The 14304-nt window shown below is 43.8% G+C and overlaps 1 protein-coding gene across 1 annotated transcript in view; it reads left to right on the top strand.

The window, feature by feature from the left end:
• RAPGEF6 (Rap guanine nucleotide exchange factor 6) overlaps positions 1 to 14304 on the top strand; it is a 218188-nt gene that overhangs the window by 159408 nt on the left and 44476 nt on the right. The window contains exons 17-18 of the mRNA XM_015429532.1: positions 8334 to 8491; positions 12320 to 12334. Coding sequence (XP_015285018.1) covers positions 8334 to 8491; positions 12320 to 12334 — 173 coding nt within the window. The remainder of the gene's footprint in view (positions 1 to 8333; positions 8492 to 12319; positions 12335 to 14304) is intronic.

The following is a 14304-nucleotide window of genomic DNA, read 5'->3' as shown; positions in this document are numbered from 1 at the left end:
GGACCTTATGCAGTTCCGCAGGGCCTGCAAGATGGAGCTCTTCCACCAGGCCTATGAGTGGGAGCCGCCACAACCACTGCCACCACCGCTTCTTTATTGGGGTAACATCTTCCATCACCCCAGTCTCCCCCCTGTGCGTAAGATGTCGGGAGTTTATTTATGCATCTGTTCGAATTGATTTTAACTTGTTTTAATCTTGTATTTATATTTGGACTTTGTACATTGAATGCACTTTGTGCCTATGTGAGCCACCCTGAGCCCGTTTGCGGGGAGGGCAGGGTATAAATATCATAACACAAAAAATAAATAAAGCAAAACAGTAGCGTAAATGACTAGAATGTGTTGTGCAGACAAAGAAGAAACAAAAAAAAAGCCCTTTATGAAAAAGTGTGTTCCAAAGCCTGGGTTCCCTGTATCATGTGCCCTAGGCGAGGCCAGCTTGTGGCGCCCCCAGGTGATGCCAACCTCCCAGTGGGGCTTGGAAACCTCCCAGAAACAGGCCCCGGGGGGGGCACCAGGCACCACAAGCTAGCCTCGCCCCTGCCCAGGTCCTGGAGCGGGAAGGAGCCTTGCCTCGCCTCCCTTGCTGGCCCACCGTCGAGGGGCTGGCTGGCCAGCCTCACCTTGCCAAGGCAGGCAGCAGCGCCGGCCTTGGCCCTCCCCTGCTGAGCCACTGCCTCCGCAGTCCCGTTCACCAGCTCCCAGCGCCCTCCGTCCATCCTCCTTTGCTATTCAAAGGAGAGGTCTGGTGCAAGGATTTTATCTTCTTGGGACGGAGGACAAACTTCGATGCAAAAGGGGCCAAATGGGATGCTCATGAGATCAGAGCCCCCCCCCCCTGATGTTTGAAGGTCCCCCCACCCCCTCCCCTTTTTTCTGAGCCAACAGGAACAAAGAAGGGCGAGAATGGAGGGAGGAGGAGGAGAGAAGAGAAAACGTGGGGATGATTCCAAGTTTGGGTTATCTGGTCTGCTTGAGACAGCGCTTTCCCCAATGCTATTGATCTCTCTGCACATTTTACCTTCGTGGCCGTCATTTCCAAGAGAGGTTTCTTGTCTGTGTGGAAACTCTCCGTCTCCGGAGCCTGGAACAGGACGGCAGAGATCGTTACGTTTGTCATTTGATTCAGGTGGGACGTGTCCAGTGGGGAGGGGAGGGCCAGGCAGCCATGGGGGCAGCGGCGCCAGAGTGAGCCCGGAGGGGGTGGGAGCGGGCGGGGCAGAGGCTGCCAAGTTGTGAGCAGAGGCTGGCTGAGCAGGGCTTTTGGCAGGGGTGGGACTGGGGCGGTGCAGGGCGCACAGGAACGGCGGCGGACAGCATGGGCTCGCCGTGCTTTGGGGCTTTTGATGGGGGGGAGGGCAGCAGTGCAGTTTGGAGCAACTCACCCATCGTTGCTTCCGCGACCCACACGCTTGAACCCGCCCGACTCCTCCCCTCGCAAACAGCCACCCGGAGGAGCAACTTGGCTGAGGGGCGCTCTCTCGCTGGCCACCCCGCGGACCCCAGTGGGAAGGAGGCAATGCAAAGTTGTGCCCTCCGCTCCCCTCAGCCCAACGAGCCAGGGCGGCTCTGGAGGTTGCCACCGCCGGAGAGGTGCTGGGCTACCAAGCACTCTCCAGCCGAGGCTTTATCTTGCCATCTCAGCCCCCGCACACCAAACAGCTCCCCCCCGCGATGCTGCACCTGGCACCCGCCGCTGCCGCTTCCTCCCATCAGGTCCAGTCTGGTACCCTAAGGTCCGGCCCGCGCTCTAGGCGACTGCCTAGTTTGTCTAGCGGGTGAGCTGGCCCTGCATGTGCCTTCTGTATTTTGGGGCAGATCAAAGAGCAGGTCCTCTCCTTGAAGATCTTAGTATGTAAGTATGAAAGGGAACAGTTCTTCAGATCATAATTCCATTTGGAACCATAATGCATACAACCCAGTCCAAAGCTCCCTGTAAAGGATAACGGATTTCTCCTTTCATTTCAAGAACAGCGCTAAAAGCACCATTTCCATTCCTCTGCACTATAGCTAGAATATTGCGTACATCAGAGTCGCTTTGGAGTTGTTCCTAAAGCAATTATTGGTTATTGCTGCTATCTCCAAATAATCTTCATGGTCTCCTCTTTTTTGATATACAGCACTCTCTTATTTATTTTATTGTAGACTCTCTTCCTATTCATCTGGATGTCATTTGCCATCTATTAGCCGTATTTTCTTCCAACAGTATTCTGTCTCCTTGGAAACAAACTGTTTTCATTACTTGTTCTCTCTAACTCAGGTCTAAAGGTTTATATCTAACATATCTTATGTTTCCTCTTGTTGACTGAATGGCACCTGGGTAAATCTATCATCTAGCAATATCGTGAATAGCTGGACCTCACTTTGTCACATAAATTAGCATTAAGGAGTTTGCTGGATTATGCTAGCCTAGTGGTTATTCTGAGCAACCCTACCTATTACCCCAATGGGAGTTTTCTGCCTATCTGATTTTTATCAGTCACATGCTTTATTATCATTACTGGTTAATAATTATATAGGATCTATGCAATTCAATGCAGAAGTAGTGTATACTACTAGGCAGCTGGCAGAAATTGTGGAGAGAGAGAGCAAGAGAGAGCACACAGCTCCAAACACTGCTCTTAGACGACATTTTTTCACACCGTGGTGGTTCCTATAGGTTATGTCACAATAGATCTGAGAATGGTTAGTCTTTGTGACTTCAATTATTTCCTTTGCTTTGTTAATGGATTATGGCTAAGTGCATAGGGAGGGGGAATCTGCATGGAAGTCTTGCACTGGAAATTAGAGGGGGAACCTGCATGGAAGTCTTGCACTGGAAATTAGTTTCCTTTCTGTTTTTCTGACCTAGTAGCACATTACATTCTTTACACTAAGTTTGGCTCCTCTTCTTAGGCGTCAGTAGTTCCCCAGAGCTGCTATTGAAGGACATAGTTTTTTGTCGTGCCCATATAGCCTGCAGTAATTTTGACTAAAATATGTAAATCTAAGCAGCAGTATCTCAGTGCTATGACTTCTGAAGGTTTGGTTCTTTAATGCATATGGCCTTATACACATTACTTCCTAACAAATAAATGTACTGTAGGAATAGTAATGGGTAAGCTGCCCAGGTTTTTTTAATTTATTTAAAATATTTCTTCAAATTTTTCTCTTCATGTATCAGAGCTAAGACAGTACTCAGTAGATATCAGATACTTCAGCACTCCATTGTAAATATAATATAGGAGGAGTGAACAGTTGTCAGAAATTGACTGTTAACGAAGCCCCAGTCCCCAACCGTGAAACTGTTATCCTGGAACATAGCTGGATGGGGAAGTAAGAAAGTGGATCATGATTTCTGTTCCTATTTAAGGCAATTTGAGATTATTTTCTTTCAGGAAACATGGACAAAATCCACAATTTCCCTTGAAGGATTTTCAACATATTCCCTGCCTGGATTTAAGAGCAGTCCTCTGGGCCGTTTCCAAGCAGGTTTAACCCTTTTGTTCTCTCTTCGCGATGGTCACCTCGATGCTGGACTACTGTAATGCTCTCTACATGGGGCTGAACCCAGTTGCCCATGCTTTCCTATTTAGTCTTCAGGATTTTGCTTTTATTGCAGTCAACATCTATTTACCTCCTTCCCCAGACAAATTGTCTTTATGCTCCCTTTGGGACCGCTTGATTTCATATCTTGAACAACTAGAACTTCGCTTTCCCATAGTAGATGTTATCCTTCTGGGTGATTTTAACGCCAGAATTGGTAAAGATGACCATGACTTTCTGGCTGCTCTGAACCTAGACCCAAACCACTTCCTCTCAAATTTCTTTAGTTTTGTTAGGTCCTCCAAAGACCCTCATATTAACCAGGCGGGCATATTTCTTAGTAAATTTTGCATCCAATGTGATAAACTTGTCCTAAATGGTTCCCATAGTAGGGATATCCCTTTTGCATCAACTAGAGGTTATAGCGTTTTAGATAATGTTTTAATCCCTTTATCCTTTAAAAATAGTTTAGAGCATTTTTATATTGATCCCCGCATTGAGAGTGAGCTTTTCCCTCTAGTCCTCTCAGTTACCTCCCAGATACACCTTCAATCTGATCTAGCCCCTACAGTTAATGATTTATCCTCTGAGTTCCTCCCTAGATCTATTTGGTCACATAACCATACCGAGAGACTCCAGCTATTAGTCACCGAGCAAGCGATTATCAACCTGCGCTCCTCCCTTATGACTTCTTCAAACCCCACTGAGGCTGTATCTTCATATGATATTTTAGTCTCCACCTTTATTTCCCTACTTAACCCTGCTCCCATTTTGCCCTCCAGACTCATACCCAAGTATAATATAGGAGGAGGTAGATTACTCCCTAGCCCAATGTGACCATTTTGCTCAGCAGTTTGTGGATAAAATCTCATTCATTCTAGCTTGGACTCTACAGGAACAGGATTCCGGGGATGCTAACTTGTAGTGTTGTGTGGGATACAGTTCAGCTTGTTCAGTCTGAAAATGTGAACAAGATTCTTGGAAGTTTGAAATCTGCCACCTGCTTATATGACCCTTGCCAATCCTGGCTGCTTAAATCTTCCAGGGAGGACTGTGGACAGACTGGGTCTTGGAGACAATAAATGTCTCCTTGAAGCAGGCATTGGTGCATCTACTTCTAAAGAAAGCTACTCTAGACTCAGGACAGTTGAATAACTACCATCCAGACTCAAATAGGATAGGGGCCATGGCTTAGTGGTAGAACATCTTCCCGTGCATGCAGGTCTCATTTTCAATTCCTGGCAACTGCAGTTAGAAGGATCAAGGAGTGAAAGCCCTCTTCCTGAGACCCTGGAGAGTTGCTGCCAGTCTGGGTAGATGATCAAATAGTCTGATTCAGTATAAGGCAATTTCATATGTACACATGTACTATTCTTGAGCAAGGTGATTAAAACAGTGGTGACTGGGCAACTTCAGGGATTCCTGAATGAAGCAGATTGTTTGGATAAATTCCAGACTGGTTTAAATCTTGATTATTGACTGAAACAGCCTTGGTTGCTCGTTGGATGATCAGTGCTGGGAGATGGACAAGAGGAATATGACCCTGTTAATTCTTCTGGACCTCTTTGTGTCTTTTGATAGTATCAATCATGGTATCTTTCTGGACCAGCTTTTGGCATTGGGACTGGGAGGCACCATTTTGTGGTGGTTTCAGCCCTTCCTCAAAGATAGGTTTTAGAGTGTAGTGTTGGGGACTGCTACTTGACCTCTGGCCTCTGGGGTCCTGCAAGGTTCTATCTTATCCCCCATGCTTTTTAACATCAACATGAAGCTGCTGGGAGAGGTCATCCAGAGATCTAGGCTGAGTTTCCATAATTGGCAAATGACACTCAATTTGTGCTTCCAGCAGATCCCAGAGAGGCTGTGACAAACATGAACAGGTACCTGAAGGCATTTTTGGGATGGATAAGGGCTAAGAGGGTGAAATTTAGCCCCAACCAAAAAAGAGGAGCTACTGGCGGGGGGAAAGTTTGAACCACGAATTGGTATATGTTCAGTTCTGGATGGGGTTATACTCCCCCTCAAGGAGCAGGTTCATAGCTTGGATCTCCTTTTGGAAAAACAAGTGGCAGAGGTTGCCAGGAGTGCTTTGAGTGGTGAGCCAGCTGTGGCTGTTCCTGGGCAGGACAGATCTTGCCATTGTGGTACATGCCCTGGTAACCTCTGGATTAGATTGTTGCAATTTGTTCTGTGTGTGACTGCCCTTGAAGACTTTCTGTAAGCTACAGTTGGTACAGAATGCTGCAGCCAGAACATCGACTGGCATGGGTCACAGGGACCATATCACTCTAGTATTGTTCCATCTACACTGGCTCTCAGTTTGTTTATAGGCCCAATTCATTGTGCTTTAAGGCCCTATACAGCTTGTCACCAGGGTGCCTTAAGGACCAGCTACTCCATATAAACCTACCTGACCACTGTGGTCATCGTCAGAGGCTCTGCTCCAGGTGTCCCTGCCAGCTGTGACTAGATGGATGGCAGCCTGAGAAAGGGCTTCTTGGTTGTGGTGCCAAAACTTTGGAATTCCCTTCCCAGGGAGATGGATCTGTCTCTATCATTGCCTTCTACCATTTGGGTGAAGATCTTTTTGTTTTGCTTAGTGTCCCCTCAATAAGACTTTATTAGTCCTCCTTCCTGTTTGTATGTTCAAATGTATTTGTGTTCAATGTTTTTAATTGTTTTTAAAATTATATAAAGGAGCTGTGGTGGCTCAAGTGGTTAAAATGCTGAACTGCAGGCTGTGGAAGGTCAGTAGTTCAGGAGTTGGAGACCCGAGTGTGCCGCATGATGAAGTGAGCTCCCATCTCTAGTTCCAGCTCCTGCCAACCTAGCAGTTCGAAAGCAAGAAATTGCAAGTAGATAAATAGGTACCACTTCGGTGGGAAGGTAACAGCATTCCGTGCGCCTTGGTGTTTAGTCATGCTGGCCACATGACCACGAAAATGCCTTCGGACAGCGCTGGCTCTTCGGCTTTGAAACGGAGATGAGCACTGCAACCCTAGAGTCAGATTCGACTGGCTTTCGAGCAAGGGGACCTTTACCTTTAAAATCATATATATAATAAATGCTGTTTTAATGTTTGCTGCCTTGGGGGACCCTGAGTTGGGTGAAAAGGTGAAATAGAAATGTTTTAAATAAATCAGTCAAAATAAAACACCTTATTAGCCAGAATGTTTGGTTATGCAAGAATATGGGCTCCAAGTGCTTCTTAAAGGTAAGAACCAGTAACTTAAACATGATGTAAAAACAAACAAACAGCCAGTGCAGGGACCTTGGGAGTAACATAGCCCTGTTGGCTGATCCCAGATAACAGACACGCCACCACATTTTGTACCAAGTGAAGTTTCTGGATCATCTACAAAAACAACCCCTGTGTAACATACAGGGGTCATTTCTTAGAAAAAGAGGTGCAGGAGCTCATTAGAATAACTCATTAGCATAACTTATTTGCATATGCCACCCCCCCTGACATCACTGGAAGTGTGTCAGAAGGCAACACCCACTGCTGCGGCTCAGGCTCCACTGGACTGTTTTGGATTGCTAGCTATTTGGTGGGGGGGGGGACGTGCATATCTGTCCTGGCAGAGGAGGGAGAGCTTGTACCTGAATAAACCTTGGCCTTAAAGGTGCCACTGGACTGTTTTGGGCTGGGGAGCCGGGGGGGGTTGCTCTTCAACTTACCTGGCTGCTTCTTGCGCTGACTGAGGGCTGCTGGGAGCAGGGGGCGGGGTTGCTGCATGTGCCCGCCCCCTGGGCTCTTTACTGCCGGAGCTCCACTCCTGCACGCTCCTGCAGGAAATGACCCCTGGTAACATATATGAAGCTGGGAAAAACATTTTTGCTGCCATAGTCACTTACTTCTCCAACAGGAGACCGAAACCCAGCCAGCCAGCTCTTAGCAGAGTCTTTCAGCAGACATTAAACTTGATCAATGGTAGGTAATGCAGCAACCTCTCCAAGCAGCATCACCTTTGTCTTATCTGACTTCAATTTCTATTTATTTGTTTAGAGTGTTTTGACCAGTATACAATGTCATTTTATTTTCTCTCCAGTTGGTACCAAAAATGGCTTAGATCGTTCTTCTTGTCTCTTTTTTTTATCTGCATAACAACCCGTTGAGGTAGATTAGGCTGAATGTGTGTGCCTGGCCCAAGGTTACCCAGTAACCTTCCATGTCATTGTGGGGATTTCAACCTGGGTCTCCCAGATTCTAATTTGCCAGTCTAACTATTACATCATGCTGGTTCACAATGGAGGCAGTGGCAAACAGAAACTTACTTAAAGTGGTGTATCAGCATGGTGGTATTACCCTCCTTAAAAGGTTTCATTAAGAGCCCTTACATAGATATTAAACAATAGTTTTTGAAAGAGGCATTGACAGTCCTGTGAATTAAAGGACTCAATGCCCAATTGTAAGATCTTACAAGCCAAGAGGGGACACTGATCTAAACTGGCACATCCCCAAGACTTTGTTGATGTTTCTCAGGGAAACAAACTGAACTGATCCACACAGTAGTACCTAGACAGTGCTATAGATACCTTTAATGCCTGTGTACTAATCAAGTAAGCATCCAAATTAGAGCAGAGAGAGCTGTTGTCAGCAAAGAACCATTTTATTCCGAAAGATCACAGATGTAGCAGTTTGTAAACAACAGAAGGAAGAGGTTTTAAAAAACAAAATAAACTATTTTCAAAATTTTATGTTTCTAATGTTAGTAATAGTTACCACTTGCTTTCCATGATGTGCATATAGTAACTACATTTATGTATTGTCTAAATACAAGCAACTTTTGAAACTTTTTTTTCAGTGATGGAAGTGTAAGCCAATCACAGGATGACAGTATTGTGGGCACCAGACAGTGCAGACACAGTGTGGCAATTATGCCTATTCCTGGCACACTCTCATCCAGCAGTCCTGATCTCTTGCAGCCTACAACCAGTATGTTGGATTTTTCTAATCCTTCAGGTAAAAAAGAAAAATTATTTTCTCCAATTCATATCTTAAACATTTTTTCCTGTTCTGTCTGAAGACTGTCGGTTTATACTATTTTAATAAAACAAACACCATAGAAACTGTTACCCTTTTGCAGCATGCTTTTGAGAATTTAATATGATTGCATATGTAGTTAATCATGCCAACATGTTAAGTGATCATGATCTTGTGGTCATATTGCACAGTTAACTATCTGTAGAGACAATAGCTTATTTTTTTATAAGTGAAAGAGACTATCCTTTTGTGGGTTAGTCCTCCCATCCACTCCAGAGGCAGGGATTGTGCTGGAAGACTTTGTAGAGTACTTCTGTTTCTGGTGAAAGGTGGATCTCCAGTACATGCCTTGCTGACCTGCAGAAGTAGCATTTTACATAGCTTCATTTGCCCTTTCAACATTTTGAACACAAGGAGAACAAAAAGGATGTTAACAGAAAAGCCCAATTAAAGAAGAGTCTTTCATCCACCACGTGGCTCCTTTCAGCCACTAATGAAGTGAAATCATGGGGGCTCCCATAGGCCCAGACACTCACCCAGGGGACAGCAGAGGGGTCGGTCCCTATTCATGCAAGTTAGGGACATCTTCCACCAGCCTTAACAGGACCTGCATGCTGCCCATAGGGTGGGGCTTGCATTTGCTGTCTTCATTCTTACCAACCCCTGGACTCTGCTGCCCTTGCCACATGAGCTCTAGCTCATCCACAGCGGCTGCCTCTCCTGCTGCCAGGCATCTGGCACCACACGAGATCTCAGTGAGTAGCCTTTCCCTTAGCTTCTTCAGTTATATAGTAGGTGATACAAATGATTTCTAACTGAAGAGATATTGTCAATCAGAGTAGGCAATACTGACCTTGATGGATCAGTGGTGACTCAGTGTAAAAGAGTTTTATGTGTTCACCAAGAAAGCAAGCATGTCCTTCCCCTAGAAAGAATAGCCAGGTTGTATATTTATTAAATGTCTTGTGACATTTGTGAATACCCAAAGCCTTATGATTGCTCATATAGACAGGTTTACTTCCACTCCCATGCTCTCCAGTGAATCCTACTTCAATTTCAGGATAATATAACTAGGTAGTACCACACTGCAGGAAACTTGACACTTCCATTCACTGGTGGCTCCAAACCTGGAACCTATTGGTGGGCAGACCATTGAGGGACCAGAACCAACTGAAATAATAACAGATGTCAACCGTGTGGGTCTCAGCTTCTTAGCCCAAAGCAAATGGTCAAGGTCCAAGTCACAACACTGTATGAACTCAGAACAATAAAGCTAGTAATTCCTGTCTTTTTATACCAGGTAGAGGGCAGACATGTCTTCTTACTAATTGACAACACCAAGGCAAAAGTCCATATCAACAAGAGGGCCACCCTATCATTCTACTGGGTGGAACACCACACCTCGGCTATATCAGCATGATGCCTCAGTGGCAAGCTGAATACTTAAGTTCTGTGCCCAGGACCTCCAGGACTGGGCCCTAAATTGAGCCATCTTGCAAGCTGTTGCCAAATTTCTGGAGAAACAAGCAATCTTTCCCGAACAAATTATCAGTGTTATTTACTTATTTAGCATATTTATTCTTGGAATACAACTCCTAAAGCATCTTACAGTATTAATGTTCTAAGATGAGTACAGTCACTCCATATCCTAATATATCAGAACATCCATTGCTTACACCACTGTTGTGTGTGTGAGTGTGTGTGTGTAGTAACTTATGGTAACCCTATGAATTAATGATAGGTCCCAGGTCCTGCTTTTGGGGGCTCTGATCCACTGCTGGCTAACTGGCCAGCAGGGAAAACCCCACTACCAAACAAGGATGTCTTCGCACAATGTCCCCGGCACGAAGATATCACCAGGAAGTGACATCATCACATTGGCAATGTTGCGTGATGATGCTTTGGTTTTGGGGCAAGCTCTGTGGTTTTGAACCCCCCAGAAAACCCCCATAGAGTTTTTGCCCCCAAACCAGAGTGTCATGTGCAACACCACCGACATGATGATGACCCTTCTGGGTGACATCATTGCGTCGGGGACATCGCGTGCGACGTCCCGCCCACCTTGGAATTCCTCCCAAATTTCCCCACTGTGATGGTGAGGGGACCTGACAACCCTAATTAATTATCTCCAAAACACTTTATTGTTACCAAGTCTTGCAAACTGAGGGCATGTATTGAATCAATCCATTTTGTGTTTGGTCTTTCACTTTGCCTTCTGCCTTCAATTTTCCTAGCGTTATTGTCTTTTGCAGTGATTCCTGTCTTTTCATAATATGAACAAAATATGATGGCCTCAGTTATTTTAGCTCTAGACCTGTAGCATGCATAGGAATTATATTTAGAGCCAAACCTGGCCCCCAGTTTGCAGGTTTGCTCCATACAGTGGAGCAACATAGCCAGTAGATCAGGGTCCCAAACATGATGCCTATTGTCACCTTTCTGGTGTGTGCCAAATATTTTTAGAAAGTGGCCGTGGTCAGGTAGGGACTCCTGCCCAGCAGGGCTTCTGATTGGTTTTGCAGATTAAAATAACATTGTTTTGGCAGCAGCTGCCTCCATAGTATTGGTTTTATTCTGTCTCCTCTTGCCTAGTGTATTTTTAAAATTATTCCTCTTGACTCATGAATTTGGACTCTTTGTGTGTGTGTTGCCCTCCATCCCCTGGCGTGGCCACTTTGTGGTTGGCTCAGCTTCTCACAACAGCCATTCTGTACCACTGCATCAGAAATCCAAAAATGGCCACCAGCTTGAAAAGGTTGGGGACCCTGGGTAGATTTTCTCACTAAAACCTTCACGTGACAGATTTTGGGTCAGCAAAGCCGTACGTATCTAAAAAAGCATTTCACTCATTCCAAATAAAATAAAATAAAATATTTCATAGGTTTTTTCCTCCAGTGCTCTCCAACATTTCCATTCTATTCCATCAGAAAAATTGGGGGGGAGCCTTCAGGGGAAACCCCCCCCCACCTGAATTTTCTGCAGTTTTTTACCAGACTTTCACATAGCTAGCTACATTGTTTTGGAAGGTCCACCAGCAATAAATGACTTTAAATTCTTTTATGCATTACAAGTACTGTATAAATGATTTACAATGCAATCATATGCGGGTACTCCAGTCTAAGCCTATTGAAGCCTATTGAAATCAAGTCTGTGAGCTCGCTTATTCTAATAACAGTTTCCAATTATACGGATAGAGTTAGGTCCTACTAATTAGCACCCATCACCTATATCAGTCAAAATTACTTTATAAATATCCAATGATCTCTGCTATTGTGACGAGTTTTGCATCTTTTCCATAATTTTATTCTTCTAAATATTTATAACTTCTGAGCTCACATCTAAACTTTCTAATAAATAATGTGTATCCATTTACTGTTGACCCACAATCACCTTTAACCTAAACAACCCTTCCTCATTACAGTATCAGTCCCCTGACACTTTCAGAGTGTGTCATTATATTCTCTCTCGTCTTTCCACTAAGCCAAAACAGGCCAGAAACACACGAAAGTGACTTGTGTGATTCTATGATTTTTTTATATTGTAGTTTAATGACACATTCCGTTTACCACCTTGTAGTATAGGGTTATGTTTATCCAACAGCTTATGTAGCTGTTTCAGTTTAGATGTCTTTTCAGATATCTTTTCACTGACTTGTGTGTGTCAAATAGAAGCAATAAAGATTCTTGTGTTTTTACTATTTTTAATAAGAGGGAAATCAAAGGTATTTTTCATAATTTTTTACTATGTGCCTGTGTAATATCTGGATCCTGACTTTTTTTCTTTTCCCTCCACTTTATTATCCTGCAGCGGTTGGTTTTTACTGTAAGTATTCCAATCACTGGTAACCTGATATTCATTATATTTCATACATTATGTTTTCAGACATAATAAGATTTTTTGAAAAATCTTTTTAAGAATTTAATTTCATCCTCATCTTCAATCTTTAATGAGTGGATCCCATTTATCAGAGTTATATTTGAGTCTTTTTCAGTGAAATGTCTGATTTAACATCAACACACATGTTTAAATGAGTCAGACTTTATAATTGTTCTTTATTTGCTTTTAGTGTATAAACTTGCACATTCAATAAATTATTGCTCCTTTGAGAGTTAGAGATGACTGATTCCTTTGTTTCTAAATATGAATAATGACATTTTCTTATAAAATATTTACTCAGTAGTCATTATAGTCACTTTTTTACAATATATATTTTATAACAAAGAGAGGGTGATTTAGCAGAGAACAAAGATGCATGCAAGAAAAAGCTGTGGCATGCATAGGTTAGAATAAAGATTGTGTGACTGTTGACTTTAAAGAAGTTCTCCATGGCTAGCCATATTGACCTTGCTGCTGAGGCCCACTTCAGTTGGGCTTGGCATGTTAAGTGACATATTTTACAGGAAGTTGCTGGCCATATGTTAAAAACTCCTCTGAAGGATTTATGCTTGTATATGAGAATATACATGACCTAAATTCAAGTTCAGTGGCAGCTTTGACCAACAAAGTTTTATTCAAGGTATAAGCTTTTTTGTGCATGCACACGTCATCAGATACACTGAAATGGAAGGTACCAGTCCATACCTATAGGTAGAGGGTAAGCAGCAAATTCGCATACAACATAATGAAGATGTTTAATAAATACAGTGACCAGACAGGAATGGATGGAGCGTAACAACAGGGTCTCATTTAATTACTCTCAGCATTCCACAATTAAGAAGGGTATATTTATATATCAATCTCCAATTTTGATATATTTATTTCCTTCACTATATTTTCCCCTGGAATTAAATCCAAACATATGGTGACCATGTTTGGTCCTTGTATCTATTAAGCATCTTCATTATGTTGTATGCTACTTTGCTGCTCACCCAGTACCTATGTGTGTGGACTGTTAACTTCCATTTCAGTTTATCTGATGAAGTATGCATGCACACGAAAGCTTATACCTTGAGCAAAACTTTTTAAAAAATTTTGTGAGTATTTTATGTGTGTGCATGCACTTGTGAGCCTGGAAGTAATGGTTGCCTCTGGCAACCACTAGTGGGGCCTAGGATATTTCAAGCTTGATATTACCTCCCCTGTGTCATGGCCCTGGTATTCCTTGGAGGTCACCTTTGCAAATACTTGCCAGGGTCGGCCCTCCTTAGCTTCTGAGATCTGATGAGATCAGTCTTGCCTAGGCTAACCAGGTCAGGGCACCTTGAAAAAAACTTTGTTGGTCTTAAAGGTGCCACTGGACTCAAATTTTGTTCTGTTGCTTCAGACCAATGTGGCTACCCACCTGAGAATATACATGATTATTCTCTGTCTTGTGGGCATGGAGAACTGATAACAATCAGTGTTTCTAGTCAGGGGTCTTTTCGTAGAAAAAGAGCTGCAGGGGCTCATTAGCATATGGTATGCTAATGAGCTACTAGGCTATTAGCATAATAGCTCATTAGCACATGCAACACCCCCTAACATCACCGGAAGTGATGTCAGAAGGGGAAGCAAAAGGGGGGGAAGGCATCTTCAAAAGCCTCCCCTTCTTTTCCCCAGCGGGGGGGGGGGAGCGAAGAAAGAAGGAGTTTAAAGTTTAAACCCCTTCTTAAGAGAGTTGGGCCGCAGAAGGAGGAAAGAAGGAAGGAGAGAGAGAGAGAGAGAGAGTAGAGAGAAGGAATGAAGGAAGGAAAGGGTGAAAGAATGAGAAGGAAAGGAGGAGGAAAAGAAAGAGAGAGAAAGGAAGAAGGCGGAAAGAGGAAAAGGAAAGAATGAAAGGAGGGAAAGAAAGAAAGAGCGGGAAGGGAAAAAGG

Source organism: Gekko japonicus, unplaced genomic scaffold, assembly GCF_001447785.1.
Source record: "Gekko japonicus isolate JY-2015 unplaced genomic scaffold, Gekko_japonicus_V1.1 scaffold304, whole genome shotgun sequence".
Classification (NCBI taxonomy): domain Eukaryota; kingdom Metazoa; phylum Chordata; class Lepidosauria; order Squamata; family Gekkonidae; genus Gekko; species Gekko japonicus.
Note: the sequence above shows the minus strand (reverse complement) of the source record. Positions and strands in the feature narration are given on the sequence as shown.